The sequence below is a fragment of the Drosophila elegans genome, unplaced genomic scaffold (genome assembly GCF_018152505.1).
Source record: "Drosophila elegans isolate 14027-0461.03 unplaced genomic scaffold, ASM1815250v1 contig_149, whole genome shotgun sequence".
Classification (NCBI taxonomy): domain Eukaryota; kingdom Metazoa; phylum Arthropoda; class Insecta; order Diptera; family Drosophilidae; genus Drosophila; species Drosophila elegans.
This window is the reverse complement of record NW_024545513.1, coordinates 26,646,618-26,668,918: the sequence shown is the minus strand read 5'-3', so window position 1 is coordinate 26,668,918 and position 22,301 is coordinate 26,646,618. Positions and strand designations below refer to the sequence as shown.

At 34.6% G+C, this 22,301-nt stretch overlaps 3 protein-coding genes across 4 annotated transcripts; 1 reads left to right on the top strand and 2 right to left on the bottom strand.

The window, feature by feature from the left end:
- The first annotated feature begins 4,744 nt into the window (after nt 1–4,744).
- Nucleotides 4,745–6,271, top strand: LOC121467937. Of its 2 annotated transcripts, none has more exons than XM_041710687.1 (2): nt 4,745–4,867; nt 4,931–6,271. In XM_041710687.1, the coding sequence occupies exon 2, from the start codon at nt 5,935–5,937 to the stop codon at nt 6,244–6,246; it is 312 nt and encodes a 103-aa protein (XP_041566621.1). In that variant the 5' UTR covers nt 4,745–4,867; nt 4,931–5,934; the 3' UTR covers nt 6,247–6,271. The 2 variants fall into 2 exon arrangements, with proteins under 2 accessions (XP_041566621.1, XP_041566620.1); XM_041710686.1 differs by having other exon boundaries at nt 4,931–6,258.
- A 4,998-nt stretch (nt 6,272–11,269) lies between these two features.
- LOC121467982 lies at nt 11,270–11,821 on the bottom strand. The gene has a single exon (XM_041710819.1). It carries the CDS (start codon nt 11,819–11,821, stop codon nt 11,270–11,272), a length of 552 nt encoding a protein of 183 aa, XP_041566753.1.
- A 9,644-nt stretch (nt 11,822–21,465) lies between these two features.
- Nucleotides 21,466–22,017, bottom strand: LOC121467981. Its single transcript, XM_041710818.1, has one exon. The coding sequence runs from the start codon at nt 22,015–22,017 to the stop codon at nt 21,466–21,468; it is 552 nt and encodes a 183-aa protein (XP_041566752.1).
- Between the last annotated feature and the right edge of the window lie 284 nt (nt 22,018–22,301).

The following is a 22,301-nucleotide window of genomic DNA, read 5'->3' as shown; positions in this document are numbered from 1 at the left end:
CAATTTTGTTCACAGACGTGAAGGACGTGATTTGCTTACTTTACCTTTTAATAAAATTATGCAAATATTTAAAATATGTATGTGTATACTAATAATAATATTTTGTAAATAAATAAAAAATTATGAAAACTAATTTTTTCAATGGAGTTTGATTTCTTGTTCTAAGAAAAATTATTTCTCATTTTGAGAAAAGGTATTTTAAGTTTTAAGAAACATTATATTTTATTTTAAAAAATATTATTTATTATTTGGCAAAAAAAATTTTTTTGTTTGAAGAAAGGAATAACCATTAATTTACGAAATAAACTTTCATCAAATGAAGGTGACTCGCCTTTAGTAAAAAATTCAATGACGATTTTACTAGATTTTAGGGAGAAATTTCTTTGAGTGCAAGGGAACAATAAAAATATTCAAAAAACCTTTGTTTTTTAATATAACTTTTTTATTTTGTAATTTTTTTTTAAATTCTTTTCGACTTTTTAATAATTTGACAGTTCAGAGTTACGCTTTTCATTTTATTAATAACGGAAAACGATTTCATAAAGCTTCCATAGAATATATCGAATAATTGAGCTGCAAATCATCAATGTTTTTAAACATATACGCAAGTAAATTATAATTTTAATGTTTTCAAGAATATTTAATTTTTGCAATAGCTGCAGGGGTATATGAACTTCGGCTTGCCTAAGTTTGCTACCTTTCTTGTTTTTAACTCATTCTGATAACAACTGTTCTCTATTTAAAAATCTTTGTAAATATTTCCTCATTTTGGGCATCTTATATTCAATTTGATTTTTATTACTTAAAATGAGTAAAAATAATTCTCAATATGAGAATATCCCCAATTTGAGTATTCAAATCTTCAATTTCTGAACATTTTTAAGGAAAGTACTTAGTAAAATGGCCTGAAATTTTTTGCACATAACAGGGCAAGCTTTCAACTTTATTTTAATATATTTGTTTTATAAAAATATGGAAATATAACGATACTATGGGCTGACTACAGAGAGTCAAAAACAAGAAAGAAAGCAAACTTCGGCAAGCCGAAGTTCATATACCCTTGCAGCTATTGCATGAATTAAATACTTTTGAAAACATTTAAATTATGATTTACTTGAGTATATACTGAAAAACAGTGAAGCTATGATGATTTGCAGCTCAATTATTAGATAGTTATTTTATATATTTTTATTAGTTCTATGGGAGCTATATGATATAGACGTCCGATTTTGATAAAATTTAAACCATAATTCTGAAATAATTAAACATTGCCATATGTCGAAGAACTAAACAAAAAATTAAAAAACAGAAAATTATAATTTTTTTTCATTTATTTCTCCGATTGTTCCTATGGGACCTATATGATATAGTCGTCCGACTTTGATGAAATTTAAACCGTAAATCGAAAATATTTAACCATTACTAAATGTCGAAGAACTAAACAAAAAATTAAAAAACAGAAAAGTTATAATTTTTTTTCATTTATTTTTCCGATTGTTCCTATGGGAGCTATATGCTATAGTCGTCCGATTTTGATGAAATTTAAAACGTAAATCGGAAATATTTAACCATTACTAAATGTCGAAGAACTAAACGAAAAATTAAAAAACAGCAAAGTTATAATTTTTTTTCATTTATTTTTCCGATTGTTCCTATGGGAGCTATATGCTATAGTCGTCCGATTTTGATGAAATTTAAACCGTAAATCGGAAATATTTAACCATTACTAAATGTCGAAGAACTAAACAAAAAATTAAAAAACAGCAAAGTTATAATTTTTTTTCATTTATTTTTCCGATTGTTCCTATGGGAGCTATATGCTATAGTCGTCCGATCCGGCTCGTTCCGACTTATATACTACCTGCAATAGAAAGACAGCTTTTGGGAAAGTTTCATGCAGATAGTTTTAAAACTGAGAGACTAGTTTGCATATAAACGGACGGACAGACGAAAGGAAAGACGGACATGGCTACATCGACTCGCCTAGTGATGCTGATCAAGAATATATATACTTTATAGGGTCGGAGATGTCTCCTTCACTGCGTTGCAAACTTCTGACTGAAATTATAATACCCTCTGCAAGGGTATAAAAATACAAAAAAAATTAAAACTTTGCTGTTTTTTAATTTTTTGTTTAGTTCTTCGACATATAGCAATGGTTAAATATTTCAGAATTATGGTTTAAATTTTATCAAAATCGGACGACTATATCATATAGCTCCCATAGAAATAATAAAAATATGTAAAATAACTATCAAATAATTAAGCTGCAAATCATCATAGATTTAATGTTTTTAAACATATACGCAAGTAAATCATAATTTTAATGTTTTCAAAAATTTTTAATTCTTGCAATAGCTGCAAGGGTATATGAACTTCGGCTTGCCGAAGGTTGCTTTCTTTCTTATTTTATTCTACTTATAGTTTTATAAGTATATACTTTTTCTGGTGAACTAATATACCTTATGAATAGTTTATATTTTGTAGATTATATTTCATTTTTCTATGAACGTGAGGATCAATAACTTTGGTGGGATTGGCTAAAGCCTGGGTGGGATTTAGATTGGGAAATGATGAGGATCGTTGTGCCGAGAGAGAAGGGCATAGGGAAAGGATATGGTGAACGTCTAGAGGAGCGTTGTTGCACAGTGGGCATGTGTTCGGTATTGAACGGTCAAGATAGTGTGCGTTTGTCATCTTTGTGTGGCCAAGTCGCAAGCGGGTGATTACAATTTGTTGTCTTCTATTAAGTTCTGGGAAGTTATGAGGGAAGTTGGGTGGTGATAATTTGGATATGTAGTGGTACCATGTCGAGGTTTTGTTTATTAATTCTGTGTATTTGTGTTTTTATGATTTTTTGAGGTTCTGTGTGATATCTCTGGAGTTGTGATTGTCTGTGTATGTAAGGGGTTCTCTAATTGGTTTTTTTGCTTCAGAGTCCGCTGTTTCGTTTCCTTTGATGCCAACATGGCTTGGTATCCATATTATTATTATTTTGGGAAAGTGTTTGGAAAGTAGATTACGGATAGAGGTAATGAAGGAAAGGGAGTCTGAACATATGGCGTGCTTGCCTCTTTTTTTTATACAGATTTGTGCACCTTGGTAGATGGCTATTATTTCGCAGGAAAGCAAAGCAAAGTTACAATTTTTTTGTATTTTTTTTCCGATTGTTCCTATGGGAGCAATATGATATAGTCGTCTGATTTTGATGAAATTTAACCGTAATTCTGAAATATTTATCCATTACTATATGTTGAAGAACTAAACAAAAAAATTAAAAAACAGCAAAGTTATAATTTTTTTTATTTATTTTTTCGATTGTTCCTATGGGAGCTATATGCTATAGTCGTCCGATCCGGCTCGTTCCGACTTATATACTACCTGCAATAGAAAGACAACTTTTGGGAAAGTTTCATGCAGATAGTTTTAAAACTGAGAGACTAGTTTGCGTAGAAACGGACGGACAGACGGACGGACAGACGGACATGGCTAGATCGACTCGCCTAGTGATGCTGATCAAGAATATATATACTTTATAGGGTCGGAGATGTCTCCTTCACTGCGTTGCAAACTTCTGACTGAAATTATAATACCCTCTGCAAGGGTATAAAAAGCAAGCCTTTGAAGTATTGAAATTTAATTGCATTAAATTATAATAATTAAAATATCGGAAATAAATTAAATAAAAGTAATGATTATATTATATATTTGCTAAAATGTTTATTAAACTTTATTATCTTTGCCACGATACTTTTGTTCTGTTGACTCCAATTTATTTGATTCCATCAGTATTTCACTTCCTAGCAGCTCGAAAGATTGACTGTTTCTGCAACTCTTTCATTTCCCGTCGAAAGGCTTTCACCTCCTCCTTGGCCACAATTGAAAGGACACTGGGTGAGAGACAATCGTCCTTGGAGCCGAACAACTTCCGCACATCGTCGATCTCGAAACCCTTGAGCAGCACCGTCGATTCCATGGTCAGTAGAACCACTGTCACCGCCGAGTGATTGACTTTCTCCACAATCCAAGCCCGCTCATCGCTCACAGCATTGAGCAGTTTCTGGCAGATTGCATCCACCAGGAATTGCAGAGCTCGAAAGACGGGGAACCAAATGACCACCAATAGCACTTGTATTGTTAGACAAAGGAACGCAACCTCAAGGATTTTAGCCACAACACTTTGAATGATATTTAGGTTGTACTTCAATTTCAATTTATGCAGCAAAATTATGGCGAGAATTAAAAAAACAGTTGATTCCGTACTGGCCTCCACCGGATTGTAAAAGAGGCCTGTGCAATGGCAAAATATCGAAAAAAGCAGGGCACTAATAAAAGTGGGTTCCATTTTTTGTTTGTGTAAAAAAATTCAAAAATTTACAAAAGAACCGACAATTTTCCTCACTACTTTGTTGGATTGGTGCAGAATTACTGTCACTTTTCGAAGCGGATGTGAATTTATAAACTTGGCCAACTTATGTTTAACTTTTCTAATTTACAAATAATATTCATTAATGATGGTAAACAAATCAAATCAAATAATATTAAAATAGCCAAAAATACATTTCACAAGCGTTTTAAATTATAAACGTATTTTTTACACAATGAACTTTATGCACAAAGGATTAAATTAAGATCCAAATGATTTTTTCATTTACACATTAATGAATTAATTTTAAATATTAATACTAAAATGAAGTTTATTCTTGAACACAGTAAGCTTTGTTTTTTTAGACTTCCACTTTCAAAGCGTTTGAATGCTCTTGGAATTCTCCGCAAAAAAAGAAAATAATTTTATTTTAATTAATTTTTAAAAGTACTTTGCAACATGATGCCGATTTCGCTAAGGAGTAGGCCGATAATGAAACGTGTAAGCTGTTGGGTGTATAAGTGTATCAAATAATATAGAATTAATATATTTATGAATCTTAAGAGGATGAGTATAAGTGGAGCTAGGCCTTTGCCTAACCATGCCATAGAGAAAATCAAGCAGCGCAATTTTCCTGAAAATCTCGATCTGAGTAACCGTAGTACCGATGATGGACTAAGACGTCCAATGGGTGATATGTACGGCTGGAATGGAAACAATTCTGGTGGACAATTGGGTTTGAGTCGCAATGCTCCTCCACCGCCGCAGAATCTCGATTGGAGTTCCTCCGGTCCCAGACGCAATCTCTCTCCCGTTGGCATGTATGATCGCAATTTGTCCACCAACATGATGGGCTATGGAAACTTTGAGAATCAACGGCCCAGAGGTCGTGAATCCAATGAGTTTATTCCAAACTCGTATGCAGGAAGTCGTGAGCCGAGCGTTTTATTCCGAATGATAACTTTTCACAACCAATGGGTTTTCGAAACATTCAGGAAGCAATATTTCGCAACAAACCGTTGATGGGTAATCAGCATTCCATGAGTATGAGCCGTGAGCCACCTTCGAGATTTGATAATCATCGTGAGTTTACCAATGAACATTTTGGTACCGAAGGACAGCCGTTGGAATATCGCAGAGTTGAGCCAATTCCCAGGACTCAAGAGTTGTTGTCTAAGGTTTTTACAATTGCGGGATTTAAGATGCCCTATGTGAGTGATGTGGTGGGCAAGCTTCCCCAAAAGGAATCAAAGTCCTATGCAGTGCGGTTCTTCAAGAGGTCACCCGACTATGTCATTCGCTCGAAGAAATCCAAGGATGTGCCCATCATTCAGCACGTATACAACGACATGACCCTTGATATGAATTTCATGGAAGAGGAATCCGGCGGCAAGGACAATGCTACCGGTTTTCTGTCCAGTCGTTTTCGGGAAAACATCGGCAAGGAGTGGACTAAGGTCTATCGGGGCAGAGACTATCCTAGCTGGGATCGTTGGTGGCAGGATATCCGAAATATCGATGTAGATAAACGATAAACGAGCAGGAATGGCAATAGTTATCTGGGGAATATGAAGGTGGTGTTTAACCTAATGGACCACACTCTCCTCGGAAATCTGCAGGACATTATTCGCTCGGTGCCCAATCATTTGTGGATCTACAGGCTGCGCTGCATGATCTACATGTGGTATAGCTTCAGTCGGGTTATGAAGTCCACGGACACCGACGATAGGAACTACCAGGTAATCCTAAAGGAGTGGAACGGCCCCGTCATCCACTGGCTGGCCAAGCAGGCCTTCTGGGAGCTCCGAAATATCAGCAAGCTGGAGTATCCCGAATACCGCGATGTCTACGGCAAAAATAGCAAGGAAGTCAAGAAATAAAATATTTTATGCTTGTATTTTGAAGAAAATAACAAAATCAATCAAATATTTAAAAAAATAAACTCCATAACTTAATGAATTTCGTTTTTAATTTTAAGAAAAGGCATATCTTACTTTAGTTTTATTAAAACCAGTAATAAAATCCAAGAAATCAAATATTTCGTACTTAATATCGTCTACTTGTATTTAAATCGTTTTTTGCTAGAGTTAAAACTAGTTTCATTAAAACCAATAAATAATAATCAAAAAAGAAAGCAAACTTCGGCAAGCCGAAGTTCATATACTCTTGCAGCTATTGCAAGAATTAAATATTTTTGAAAACATTAAAATTATGATTTACTTGCGTATGTGTTTAAAAACTTGAAGCTATGATGATTTGCAGCTCAATTATTAGATAGTTATTTTATATATTTTTATTGTTCCTATGGGAGCTATATGATATAGTCGTCCGATTTTGATGAAATTTAAACCGTTATTCTGAAATATTCAACCATTACTATATGTCGAAGAACTAAACAAAAAAATTAAAAAACAGCAAAGTTATAATTTTTTTTTATTTATTTTTTCGATTGTTCCTATGGGAGCTATATGCTATAGTCGTCCGATCCGGCTCGTTCCGACTTATATACTACCTGCAATAGAAAGACAACTTTTGGGAAAGTTTCATGCAGATAGTTTTAAAACTGAGAGACTAGTTTGCGTAGAAACGGACGGACAGACGGACATGGCTAGATCGACTCGCCTAGTGATGCTGATCAAGAATATATATACTTTATAGGGTCGGAGATGTCTCCTTCACTGCGTTGCAAACTTCTGACTGAAATTATAATACCCTCTGCAAGGGTATAATGAACTTTTAGAGACATGAACTTCATAAGTATGCAATAAGAATGAGCAAAATGGACTTACTTATTGATTCATAAAAGAAATCAGTGGCGCTTTTATTAAAATTAAAACTTAAAAAAACGGCCCATACATGCATATTTGTGTATGTACCTACTATGTAGATATAGTTGATAGATATACATTTATATATAATTATATATTTTTGTATTTTTAGTTTTTTCTTCGGACAAGATAATTGGCTCAATTAATAATAATATTGAGGAGCAAAATCGTAATTATCACATTGATGCCACTTTTAAAGTTTGTCCTTTTGGAGATTTTAGGCAACTTTTTATAATTTACATTAAAAATAAGCAGAAAGTAAATTAATTCTTTTAATTGATATAAAGAGATTATTGTATTTTTTGCATTGCTTTAGATAACGCCGTTTATATTCACATTGGTGACGCGAAAAACTGAGCTGTGAGAAATAGATATTCAGGGATTTTTAGCTCGCACGGTTTCGCTAAACGATCCTCTCCAGAAGCAGGATATCTTTAACAGTGTGGATGACACGGAAACTAATTCGGCTGAGCTTAATTCTTCAATATCATCTAATTCCTCAGACGGTTCCAATTTAAGTCAGTTGTCGGATACTGCTATTGTCTGTAACAAATTCGAACATTGATAAATTTTGCTTTTGCGGCCTGATCTTGGGCTTGACCACTGAGCGCACGCAATGTTTACCTCGGCTCTGGCTCGTCAGCAATTGGGGTGTTGTTCTTGCTCAGAAATCAAGGCGGTCTAACTAATTATTAAGAAGCGACAAGCAAAAAACTACTTTAAACACACTTCTACATTTTGGGCTATTGCAGTTGGCCACGAGAGGCCAGGCACTTAACTTGATCTGCTACCGCATCTCCACCTCTGCTGTTAATGAGGCTAGTTTTGTCCACCCTTCCATCGGCCGTTCTCCCTTCCCTTCACTCCCGGAACAGCCCCTTCGCGGCTTTGGTTAAAACATTATACAAATTTATTTATCAACTAAGAAAGACAATATACTTACGTTTGGGAGCACTCCATAATTTTTAACGGATATATACATATAATAAATATGGGACAAAATAAATAAATCTTTATGGACGAGGCAAGGAATTTGATTTGGTTAGCTAAGAACCTGACCATTTACGATATTCGACTACAAAAAAATGCAGGGTGATTCGAGTTATCTCTGTTTCTTTCCACTCAATAGTTTTAGTTATATTTTTTTCTAACTTCTTTCTCTTTTCCTTTTGAAGGTTAAAAAAAATGATTGTTTTTTTTACTCAAAATCTATATTCTTTTTGTTCTTCTTTATTCATTTAATAGTTTTTCTCGCGATTTTGCACTGCACCACGAAATCATTTTGCTTTTCATTTTTTTCTTTGAACAATTAAATAAAAACGTATAAGTTTTCGCTCACCTTGACTATCGCTGCGAATCCAACGAAGAAAGCGCTTTCTCGAATGGTCGCTGAAGGCTGTAAAAGAATTCACTTTTTCACGATTAAAAAATCATGGCGCAGGCAAGTCTGGGGATTATTTCTTTTTTCTTGAACTTTCAAAAAGGAACTCGAGGCGAATTTACATTTTTTTTTGCGTAAAATAACAAATGAACTCAAATCACTCTCACATATAAAAATATAAAAGAAATATTAAAACTGATTCTTAATAACTCAATTTTATCACTATTTTCAAAACATTTTTTTTCTTCTTTTTGGATTTTCTCTTCCTTTTCCTTCCTTTTTTTTATTTTCTCTTAAACTTAAATTTTCTTGATTTTAGGGTTAATTCCTTCCCTCATTTTTTTTTTTTTGCTTTTTCTTTTCTTCTTTTTTTTTTACACCGCCAAATTTCTATTTTTCCGCACTACCGATATATCTTTATCTCTGCCACAAGGGGCCACAATTACTTTTAGCACATTAGTTCGGGTCGGGACAGGGGTGAATTATATAATTTAATATTTATTTCTTTAGCACTTTTCGTCGCCGAACTCCTCCGCTCGCTTTGCGAGGCGGTCGCGTTGCCACTGTCGCCCCTCCCCCGAAGCACTCCAGGCGTAGGCGGATTTCGGTGATCGGCTTGAGTGTTCCCACTAGACTTCGCTTCGTTCGGGCGTTGTAAAAATAATACAGCAATGATGCAGGCCTAATGCGAACAAATAAATTTCTTATTCTTTTGCCAACACATTCTTTTTATCTGCCCTTTATCCCAATAACTCACCTAATTTCGTTGGCTCTATTAACTCTTTTAATCGTTGGCTGGGTATAACGTCTCTCTCCCTTCCGAGTGAAAACTTCTGGCACCATAAAAAAACTTTTACCGCAGTCAACCTCTCTGGTGGAAGGCTCAAAGGGAAAAGAACGCTGGTGCCGCCCAATTATGGCGGCAAGCTTCTTAACAGCGAAAGAATAGAAATGCTCTCTCCAGATCAGTGCTTGACACTTAGCCCTGTTGACCCGCCACATTTGCCACGAACTGTTTCCGCCACCTGCTCGCAGATGGCGCCAGAAACTGGGTTCAGTTTATGCTACCAGCGCTACATGTCCAAATGAACCCATGTAATGTGTGCCTATTGAAGTCTAAATCTGTTTTGCTGCGACCATGTAATCATGTAAAAATCTCCGGCTTATGTTGGGATAAAATTGTCGAAAATATTTCCATATTTAGAAACCGAATTGTCCCAGCTGTAATCAGCCTGTTAATGAGGCAATTCGAAATGTTTTTATTTACAATTAAGTAAGAAGTCAACTAAAGTCATGTTAATAAATCCAAAAATAAACAGTTCGAAGTAATACATATTAATGACAAGGTTTTTCTTTGAATCGGGACGGCATGATCCATCTACATGGTGGTAAAATATTTATTTTTTATGTCGTTTGCAGAAGGGCGGAGATATGTCGTTTTTATACGACAATCCTCCGCGTTGATCAACGGGGGAGTTATGTCGTATAAGAACGACATATTTTCGCGAAGATACATACATATGTCGCGCGGAGATCTGACACTATGGCAGCTAATAACGGCCCTTTTGGATGAGTTGTCCAAAATAGGACCAGAAACGACCCATCACGCCTGAATGCGGCCATTAAAGTCAAGGGCTATCATACAAAATACTGAAAATATCTTTAAGACTTTTATGTTAATTATTAAAGACTAAATATAAAATGTATCATTTAAAAAAATTAAAAAGCAGCAAAGTTATAATTTTGTTTTATTTATTGTTCCTATGGGAGCTAAATGCTATAGTCGTCCGACTTTGATGAAATTTAAACCGTAAATTGGAAATATTTAACCATTACTAAATGTCGAAGAACTAAACAAAAAATTAAAAAACAGAAAAGTTATAATTTTTTTCCATTTTTTTCTCCGATTGTTCCTATGGGAGCTATATGATATAGTCGTCCGATTTTGATGAAATTTAAACCGTAATTCCGAAATATTTAACCATTACTAAATGTCGAAGAACTAAACAAAAAATTAAAAAACAGAAAAGTTATAATTTTTTTTCATTTATTTTTCCGATTGTTCCTATGGGAGCTATATGCTATAGTCGTCCGATTTTGATGAAATTTAAACCGTAATTCCGAAATATTTAACCATTACTAAATGTCGAAGAACTAAACAAAAAATTAAAAAACAGCAAAGTTATAATTTTTTTTCAATTATTTTTCCGATTGTTCCTATGGGAGCTATATGCTATAGTCGTCCGATCCGGCTCGTTCCGACTTATATACTACCTGCAATAGAAAGACAACTTTTGGGAAAGTTTCATGCAGATAGCTTTAAAACTGAGAGACTAGTTTGCATATAAACGGACGGACAGACGGACGGACAGACGGACAGACGGACATGGCTAGATCGACTCGCCTAGTGATGCTGATCAAGAATATATATACTTTATAGGGTCGGAGATGTCTCCTTCACTGCGTTGCAAACTTCTGACTGAAATTATAATACCCTCTGCAAGGGTATAAAAAGCAAGCCTTTGAAGTATTGAAATTTAATTGCATTAAATTATAATAATTAAAATATCGGAAATAAATTAAATAAAAGTAATTATTATATTATATATTTGCTAAAATGTTTATTAAACTTTATTATCTTTGCCACGATACTTTTGTTCTGTTGACTCCAATTTATTTGATTCCATCAGTATTTCACTTCCTAGCAGCTCGAAAGATTGACTGTTTCTGCAACTCTTTCATTTCCCGTCGAAAGGCTTTCACCTCCTCCTTGGCCACAATTGAAAGGACACTGGGTGAGAGACAATCGTCCTTGGAGCCGAACAACTTCCGCACATCGTCGATCTCGAAACCCTTGAGCAGCACCGTCGATTCCATGGTCAGTAGAACCACTGTCACCGCCGAGTGATTGACTTTCTCCACAATCCAAGCCCGCTCATCGCTCACAGCATTGAGCAGTTTCTGGCAGATTGCATCCACCAGGAATTGCAGAGCTCGAAAGACGGGGAACCAAATGACCACCAATAGCACTTGTATTGTTAGACAAAGGAACGCAACCTCAAGGATTTTAGCCACAACACTTTGAATGATATTTAGGTTGTACTTCAATTTCAATTTATGCAGCAAAATTATGGCGAGAATTAAAAAAACAGTTGATTCCGTACTGGCCTCCACCGGATTGTAAAAGAGGCCTGTGCAATGGCAAAATATCGAAAAAAGCAGGGCACTAATAAAAGTGGGTTCCATTTTTTGTTTGTGTAAAAAAATTCAAAAATTTACAAAAGAACCGACAATTTTCCTCACTACTTTGTTGGATTGGTGTAGAATTGTCTGTCACTTTTCGAAGCGGATGTGAATTTATAAACTTGGCCAACTTATGTTTGAACTTTTCTAATTTACAAATAATATCCATTAATGATGTTAATTACAAATCAAATCAAATAATATTAAAATAGCCAAAAATACATTTCACAAGCGTTTTAAATTATAAACGTATTTTTTACACAATGAACTTTATGCACAAAGGATTAAATTAAGATCCAAATGATTTTTTCATTTACACATCAATGAATTAATTTTAAATATTAATACTAAAATGAAGTTTATTCTTGAACACAGTAAGCTTTGTTTTTTAGACTTCCAACATTTTACTGGCAATCATCATTCAGTCATTCACTTTCAAAGCGTTTGAATGCTCTTGGAATTCTCCGCAAAAAAAGAAAATAATTTTATTTTAATTAATTTTTTAAAGTACTTTGCAACATGATGCCGATTTCGCTAAGGAGTAGGCCGATAATGAAACGTGTAAGCTGTTGGGTGTATTAATAGTTCAAATAATATAGAATTAATATATTTATGAATCTTAAGTGGATGAGTATAAGTGGAGCTAGGCCTTTGCCTAACCATGCCATAGAGAAAATCAAGCAGCGCAATTTTCCTGAAAATCTCGATCTGAGTAACCGTAGTACCGATGATGGACTAAGACGTCCAATGGGTGATATGTACGGCTGGAATGGAAACAATTCTGGTGGACAATTGGGTTTGAGTCGCAATGCTCCTCCACCGCCGCAGAATCTCGATTGGAGTTCCTCCGGTCCCAGACGCAATCTCTCTCCCGTTGGCATGTATGATCGCAATTTGTCCACCAACATGATGGGCTATGGAAACTTTGAGAATCAACGGCCCAGAGGTCGTGAATCCAATGAGTTTATTCCAAACTCGTATGCAGGAAGTCGTGAGCCGAGCGTTTTATTCCGAATGATAACTTTTCACAACCAATGGGTTTTCGAAACATTCAGGAAGCAATATTTCGCAACAAACCGTTGATGGGTAATCAGCATTCCATGAGTATGAGCCGTGAGCCACCTTCGAGATTTGATAATCATCGTGAGTTTACCAATGAACATTTTGGTACCGAAGGACAGCCGTTGGAATATCGCAGAGTTGAGCCAATTCCCAGGACTCAAGAGTTGTTGTCTAAGGTTTTTACAATTGCGGGATTTAAGATGCCCTATGTGAGTGATGTGGTGGGCAAGCTTCCCCAAAAGGAATCAAAGTCCTATGCAGTGCGGTTCTTCAAGAGGTCACCCGACTATGTCATTCGCTCGAAGAAATCCAAGGATGTGCCCATCATTCAGCACGTATACAACGACATGACCCTTGATATGAATTTCATGGAAGAGGAATCCGGCGGCAAGGACAATGCTACCGGTTTTCTGTCCAGTCGTTTTCGGGAAAACATCGGCAAGGAGTGGACTAAGGTCTATCGGGGCAGAGACTATCCTAGCTGGGATCGTTGGTGGCAGGATATCCGAAATATCGATGTAGATAAACGATAAACGAGCAGGAATGGCAATAGTTATCTGGGGAATATGAAGGTGGTGTTTAACCTAATGGACCACACTCTCCTCGGAAATCTGCAGGACATTATTCGCTCGGTGCCCAATCATTTGTGGATCTACAGGCTGCGCTGCATGATCTACATGTGGTATAGCTTCAGTCGGGTTATGAAGTCCACGGACACCGACGATAGGAACTACCAGGTAATCCTAAAGGAGTGGAACGGCCCCGTCATCCACTGGCTGGCCAAGCAGGCCTTCTGGGAGCTCCGAAATATCAGCAAGCTGGAGTATCCCGAATACCGCGATGTCTACGGCAAAAATAGCAAGGAAGTCAAGAAATAAAATATTTTATGCTTGTATTTTGAAGAAAATAACAAAATCAATCAAATATTTTAAAAAATGTACTCCATAACTTAATGAATTTCGTTTTTAATTTTAAGAAAAGGCATATCTTACTTTAGTTTTATTAAAACCAGTAATAAAATCCAAGAAATCAAATATTTCGTACTTAATATCGTCTACTTGTATTTAAATCGTTTTTTGCTAGAGTTAAAACTAGTTTCATTAAAACCAATAAATAATAATCAAAAAAGAAAGCAAACTTCGGCAAGCCGAAGTTCATATACTCTTGCAGCTATTGCAAGAATTAAATATTTTTGAAAACATTAAAATTATGATTTACTTGCGTATGTGTTTAAAAACTTGAAGCTATGATGATTTGCAGCTCAATTATTAGATAGTTATTTTATATATTTTTATTGTTCCTATGGGAGCTATATGATATAGTCGTCCGATTTTGATGAAATTTAAACCGTTATTCTGAAATATTCAACCATTACTATATGTCGAAGAACTAAACAAAAAAATTAAAAAACAGCAAAGTTATAATTTTTTTTTTTATTTTTTTCGATTGTTCCTATGGGAGCTATATGCTATAGTCGTCCGATCCGGCTCGTTCCGACTTATATACTACCTGCAATAGAAATACAACTTTTGGGAAAGTTTCCTGCAGACGGACAGACGGACGGACAGACGGACAGACGGACATGGCTAGATCGACTCGCCTAGTGATGCTGATCAAGAATATATATACTTTATAGGGTCGGAGATGTCTCCTTCACTGCGTTGCAAACTTCTGACTGAAATTATAATACCCTCTGCAAGGGTATAATGAACTTGTAGAGACATGAACTTCATAAGTATCAAATAAGAATGAGCAAAATGGACTTGGAAATCAGTGGCGCTTTTATTAAAATTAAAACTTAAAAAAACGGCCCATGCATGCATATTTGTGTATGTACCTACTATGTAGATATAGTTGATAGATATACATTTATATATAAAATGTATAACACACTTATATATTTTTGTATTTTTAGTTTTTTCTTCGGACAAGATAATTGGCTCAATTAATAATAATATTGAGGAGCAAAATCGTAATTATCACATTGATGCCACTTTTAAAGTTTGTCCTTTTGGAGATTTTAGGCAACTTTTTATAATTTACATTAAAAATAAGCAGAAAGTAAATTAATTCTTTTAATTGATATAAAGAGATTATTGTATTTTTTGCATTGCTTTAGATAACGCCGTTTATATTCACATTGGTGACGCGAAAAACTGAGCTGTGAGAAATAGATATTCAGGGATTTTTAGCTCGCACGGTTTCGCTAAACGATCCTCTCCAGAAGCAGGATATCTTTAACAGTGTGGATGACACGGAAACTAATTCGGCTGAGCTTAATTCTTCAATATCATCTAATTCCTCAGACGGTTCCAATTTAAGTCAGTTGTCGGATACTGCTATTGTCTGTAACAAATTCGAACATTGATAAATTTTGCTTTTGCGGCCTGATCTTGGGCTTGACCACTGAGCGCACGCAATGTTTACCTCGGCTCTGGCTCGTCAGCAATTGGGGTGTTGTTCTTGCTCAGAAATCAAGGCGGTCTAACTAATTATTAAGAAGCGACAAGCAAAAAACTACTTTAAACACACTTCTACATTTTGGGCTATTGCAGTTGGCCACGAGAGGCCAGGCACTTAACTTGATCTGCTACCGCATCTCCACCTCTGCTGTTAATGAGGCTAGTTTTGTCCACCCTTCCATCGGCCGTTCTCCCTTCCCTTCACTCCCGGAACAGCCCCTTCGCGGCTTTGGTTAAAACATTAAAATTTAAAACAATATAAAAGTTATTTATCAACTAAGAAAGACAATATACTTACGTTTGGGAGCACTCCATAATTTTTAACGGATATATACATATAATAAATATGGGACAAAATAAATAAATTTTTATGGACGAGGCAAGGAATTTGATTTGGTTAGCTAAGAACCTGACCATTTACGATATTCGACTACAAAAAAAAATGCAGGGTGATTCGAGTTATCTCTGTTTCTTTCCACTCGAATTCCACTCAATAGTTTTAATTATATTTTTTTCTCACTTCTTTCTCTTTTCCTTTTGAAGGTTAAAAAAAAATGATTGTTTTTTTTTTTTTTTACTCAAAATCTATATTTTTTTTGTTCTTCTTTATTCATTTAATAGTTTTTCTCGCGATTTTGCACTGCACCACGAAATCATATTTTTTTTTGCGTAAAATAACAAATGAACTCAAATCACTCTCACATATAAAAATATAAAAGAAATATTAAAACTGATTCTTAATAACTCAATTTTATCACTATTTTTAAAACATTTTTTTTTCTTCTTTTTGGATTTTCTCTTTTCCTTTTCCTTCCTTTTTTTTATTTCTCTTAAACTTAAATTTTCTTGATTTTAGTGTTATTTCCTCCCCTCTTTTTTTTGGTTTTTCTTTTCTTCTTTTTTTTACACCGCCAAATTTCTATTTTTCCGCACTACCGATATATCTTTATCTCTGCCACAAGGGGCCACAATTACTTTTAGCACATTAGTTCGGGTCGGGACAGGGGTGAATTATATAATTTAATATTTATTTCTTTAGCACTTTTCGTCGCCGAACTCCTCCGCTCGCTTTGCGAGGCGGTCGCGTTGCCACTGTCGCCCCTCCCCCGAAGCACTCCAGGCGTAGGCGGATTTCGGTGATCGGCTTGAGTGTTCCCACTAGACTTCGCTTCGTTCGGGCGTTGTAAAAAAATTCAGCAATGATGCAGGCCTAATGCGAACAAATAAATTTCTTATTTATTTGCCAACACATTCTTTTTATCTGCCCTTTATCCCAATAACTCACCTAATTTCGTTGGCTCTATTAACTCTTTTAATCGTTGGCTGGGTATAACGTCTCTCTCCCTTCCGAGTGAAAACTTCTGGCACCATAAAAAAACTTTTACCGCAGTCAACCTCTCTGGTGGAAGGCTCAAAGGGAAAAGAACGCTGGTGCCGCCCAATTATGGCGGCAAGCTTCTTAACAGCGAAAGAATAGAAATGCTCTCTCCAGATCAGTGCTTGACACTTAGCCCTGTTGACCCGCCACATTTGCCACGAACTGTTTCCGCCACCTGCTCGCAGATGGCGCCAGAAACTGGGTTCAGTTTATGCTACCAGCGCTACATGTCCAAATGAACCCATGTAATGTGTGCCTATTGAAGTCTAAATCTGTTTTGCTGCGACCATGTAATCATGTAAAAATCTCCGGCTTATGTTGGGATAAAATTGTCGAAAATATTTCCATATTTAGAAACCGAATTGTCCCAGCTGTAATCAGCCTGTTAATGAGGCAATTCGAAATGTTTTTATTTACAATTAAGTAAGAAGTCAACTAAAGTCATGTTAATAAATCCAAAAATAAACAGTTCGAAGTAATACATATTAATGACAAGGTTTTTCTTTGAATCGGGACGGCATGATCCATCTACATGGTGGTAAAATATTTATTTTTTATGTCGTTTGCAGAAGGGCGGAGATATGTCGTTTTTATACGACAATCCTCCGCGTTGATCAACGGGGGAGTTATGTCGTATAAGAACGACATATTTTCGCGAAGATACATACATATGTCGCGCGGAGATCTGACACTATGGCAGCTAATAACGGCCCTTTTGGATGAGTTGTCCAAAATAGGACCAGAAACGACCCATCACGCCTGAATGCGGCCATTAAAGTCAAGGGCTATCATACAAAATACTGAAAATATCTTTAAGACTTTTATGTTAATTATTAAAGACTAAATATAAAATGCATCATTTAAGCTAGGTCACAGCTTAAAATTGGAAAATTTATTTTTTTTTTGTTATATTAACCCATTGACTTCTTCGTATGAAATAAACGATGTTCCTTTATTACACTGAATATATAAATCTATTATTATCCATTAAAATTTTAAACATTGCTCTTTACGTTCAAAAGTTACAGCCGAAAACATTTTTAAATAGGCTTTGCATCAAATAAGCTGTGAGCCACTGTAAGTTAAATGCAATAAATATAAATGGAGATTAGGAACAATTAGGAATCACATGTTCTCGCACACATACACATATACAAAACGTGATATTTTTTATAAAATGTGTTTTTAAATTGTTTATCATCTGCATTCGCAGACAATTGTGTCTTAGTTTGTCTATCAGTAACTTTCTATCTCTCTCTCTTACCTCTCTTCATCTTTCTTTCTCTGTCATTAGTTCAATCCTTCTCAATTTCTCTTCGCTCTCCCTTCCACTGTTAACAAAAGTAATATTTTGCCTAATTCTTTTGCCTCTCCTTCTGTAAAATTCAAAAGTCGAAGCAGTTGCAAGTAAAACGGAATATGCGTTTTTAGGAATTCGTTTGCAGTAGATGGCGAAGCTGCGCGCGACTTTTAAATCCAGGGGTGGATCGCCAAAATGTTTTTGTCTTCTGTTAAATGCACTGCCATAAAGCAGTATTGAGCACCCTTGTTTTGTTGCTGAGCAAATAATCGGGTGGTTTGACACAGAAATAAAGGTAAGACAATATTTAATTGTTTTAAATATATTTAATACTCCATTACACCATTACTCATTTTTAGGATAAATATTTTATAAAAAAAACATAGGAAAAAAACAAGGAGGCTTGTTATACGCAAAGAATTACAACTTAAAAAACAAATTCAAAAGTGTGGCTTCAGCTGAGGTTAAAGATTGGTCGATTGAAACCAGAGAATTTTTAGAAAACGAAGGTAATTTCACATATATCTCTCTTTTAATTTCAATTGCTTATAATATTTGTATTGTTTTTCAGATGAATGTGAACTAGCAAAACTCTGGCTTCGCTACAATGTTGAGCCCATGAGCGAAGTCCTTGCCAAATGGAGCAGCCTTTACGAAATAAGGCGATATTTTTTTCAATCTTCGGCGACCCTAGACGACATTTTCCTGTAATACCCAATTCTTCGCCAGTCGTTTGGACACGTTTTGGTAAGAGTTACAATTACTGTAATTCGCTTGATAAAAATTAAAATATTTGTATTTTTACAGGTGGAATCAGACTTCGCTCGCTCATTCCCAGGCAAGGATAAACTCCTCGTGGAAAACTGGGGTTATTTTAAAACTAAAATATTTCAAATATTTAATAATAACATATCAAGCAAAAGTTGTTGTGCTCTCTTGCAAAAATCGAATTAGGAATCAAGTGGTATACTAATAATAATTTTTTATAAATAAATAAAAAATTATGAAAACTAATTTTTTCAATGGAGTTTGATTTCTTGTTCTAAGAAAAATTATTTCTCATTTTGAGAAAAAGTATTTTAAGTTTTAAGAAACATTATATTTTATTTTAAAAAATATTATTTATTATTTGGCAAAAAAAATTTTTTTGTTTGAAGAAAGGAATAACCATTAATTTAAGAAATAAACTTTCATCAAATGAAGGTGACTCGCCTTTAGTAAAAAATTCAATGACGATTTTACTAGATTTCAGGGAGAAATTTCTTTGAGTGCGGGAACAATAAAAATATTCAAAAAACCTTTGTTTTTTAATATAACTTTTTTATTTTGTAATTTTTTTTAAAAATTCTTTTAGACTTTTCAATAATTTGCAGTTCAGAGTTACGCTTTTCATTTTATTAATAACGGAAAACGATTTCATAAAGCTTCCATAGAATATATCGAATAATTGAGCTGCAAATCATCAATGTTTTTAAACATATACGCAAGTAAATTATAATTTTAATGTTTTCAAGAATATTTAATTTTTGCAATAGCTGCAAGGGTATACGAACTTCGGCTTGCCTAAGTTTGCTATCTTTCTTGTTTTTAACTCATTCTGAGAACAACTGTTCTCTATTTAAAAATCTTTGTAAATATTTCCTCATTTTGGGCATCTTATATTCAATTTGATTTTTATTACTTAAAATGAGTAAAAATAATTCTCAATATGAGAATATCCCCAATTTGAGTATTCAAATCTTCAATTTCTGAACATTTTTAAGGAAAGTACTTAGTAAAATGGCCTGAAATTTTTTGCACATAACAGGGCAAGCTTTCAACTTTATTTTAATATATTTGTTTTATAAAAATATGGAAATATAACGATACTATGGGCTGACTACCGAGAGTCCACAAAAAAGTATTTCAATTGCTGATATGATTCCGGTCGAATGAGTGGCTGAAGTCAAAAAAATTCAAAATGATTATGAAAGCTAAGTATATTTCCCCTATTATATCCTACAATCTTTAAAAATATCAAATATCAACGGTTTGAAAATAAAAGTCGAATATTGGTGTGAAAAAATGACTTTTTAAATTCTTCCAAATGGAAAAATTTCAACCAATCCAAAAGTTTGTAGGGCATTGTAGGTAGTACCCATTCAAAATGATTAATTTCAAAACGGGCGGTTATTTTGTAGGCAAGTTATGATGTCAGCAGTTTTCAAAAATTTAATTTCGAAATAAACGCGGTTAAAATTTCAGGTGCAACGGTGTATGCCTGCGAGCGGTCGCTATTTAGAACGTTGCCACTCAAAATCTTTTTTAGATCGGACCTTGCCGCTTTCTTAGGATATTTTTAAAATTGTAAACTATTGTTCTTTTCTTGTTAAGCATCACTAGGAGAGTAGATCTAGCCATGTCCGTCTGTCCGTCCGTCCATCCGTCCGATTGCATGAAACTCTCCCAAAAGGTGTCTTTCTATTGCAAGTAGTATATAAGTCGGAATGAGCCGGATCGGACTACTATAGCATATAGATCCCAAAGGAACAATCGGAAAATAAATGAAAAAATATTATAACTTTGCTGATTTTTAATTTTTTTTTTATTCTTCGACAAATAGTAATGGTTTAACATTTCAGAATTACGGTTTTAATTTTATTTAAATCGGTCGACTGTAACATATAGCTCCTATTAGAATTATCAATATAATAAAAAAAATTTTTAAACAAAATATGACTTTTAAATTTTTTAATTTTTTTTTTTTTAATTTCGCTTGTACATAGTAATGGAACATAATAATAATAATAAATTCAAAAATACGCTTTTAATTTTATTAACATCAGAAAACAATGATATATATATGACATAGTCGTCCGATTTTGATGAAATTTAAATCGAAATTCTGAAATATTCAACCATTACTATATGTCGAAGAACTAAAAAAAAAATTAAAAAGCAGCAAAGTTATAATTTTTTTTATTTATTGTTCCTATGGGAGCTATATGCTATAGTCGTCCGATCCGGCTCGTTCCGACATATATACTACCTGCAATAGAAAGACAACTTTTGGAAAAGTTTCTTTAAAACTGAGAGACTAGTTTGCGTAGAAACGGACGGACAGACGGACAGACGGACAGACGGACGGACAGACGGACATTGCTAGATCGACTCGCCTAGTGATGCTGATCAAGAATATATATACTTTATAGGGTCGGAGATGTCTCCTTCACTGCGTTGCAAACTTCTGACTGAAATTATAATACCCTCTGCAAGGGTATAAAAAGCAAGCCTTTGAAGTATTGAAATTTAATTGCATTAAATTATAATAATTAAAATATCGGAAATAAATTAAATAAAAGTAATGATTATATTATATATTTGCTAAAATTTTTATTAAACTTTATTATCTTTGCCACGATACTTTTGTTCTGTTGACTCCAATTTATTTGATTCCATCAGTATTTCACTTCCTAGCAGCTCGAAAGATTGACTGTTTCTGCAACTCTTTCATTTCCCGTCGAAAGGCTTTCACCTCCTCCTTGGCCACAATTGAAAGGACACTGGGTGAGAGACAATCGTCCTTGGAGCCGAACAACTTCCGCACATCGTCGATCTCGAAACCCTTGAGCAGCACCGTCGATTCCATGGTCAGTAGAACCACTGTCACCGCCGAGTGATTGACTTTCTCCACAATCCAAGCCCGCTCATCGCTCACAGCATTGAGCAGTTTCTGGCAGATTGCATCCACCAGGAATTGCAGAGCTCGAAAGACGGGGAACCAAATGACCACCAATAGCACTTGTATTGTTAGACAAAGGAACGCAACCTCAAGGATTTTAGCCACAACACTTTGAATGATATTTAGGTTGTACTTCAATTTCAATTTATGCAGCAAAATTATGGCGAGAATTAAAAAAACAGTTGATTCCGTACTGGCCTCCACCGGATTGTAAAAGAGGCCTGTGCAATGGCAAAATATCGAAAAAAGCAGGGCACTAATAAAAGTGGGTTCCATTTTTTGTTTGTGTAAAAAAATTCAAAAATTTACAAAAGAACCGACAATTTTCCTCACTACTTTGTTGGATTGGTGTAGAATTGTCTGTCACTTTTCGAAGCGGATGTGAATTTATAAACTTGGCCAACTTATGTTTGAACTTTTCTAATTTACAAATAATATCCATTAATGATGTTAATTACAAATCAAATCAAATAATATTAAAATAGCCAAAAATACATTTCACAAGCGTTTTAAATTATAAACGTATTTTTTACACAATGAACTTTATGCACAAAGGATTA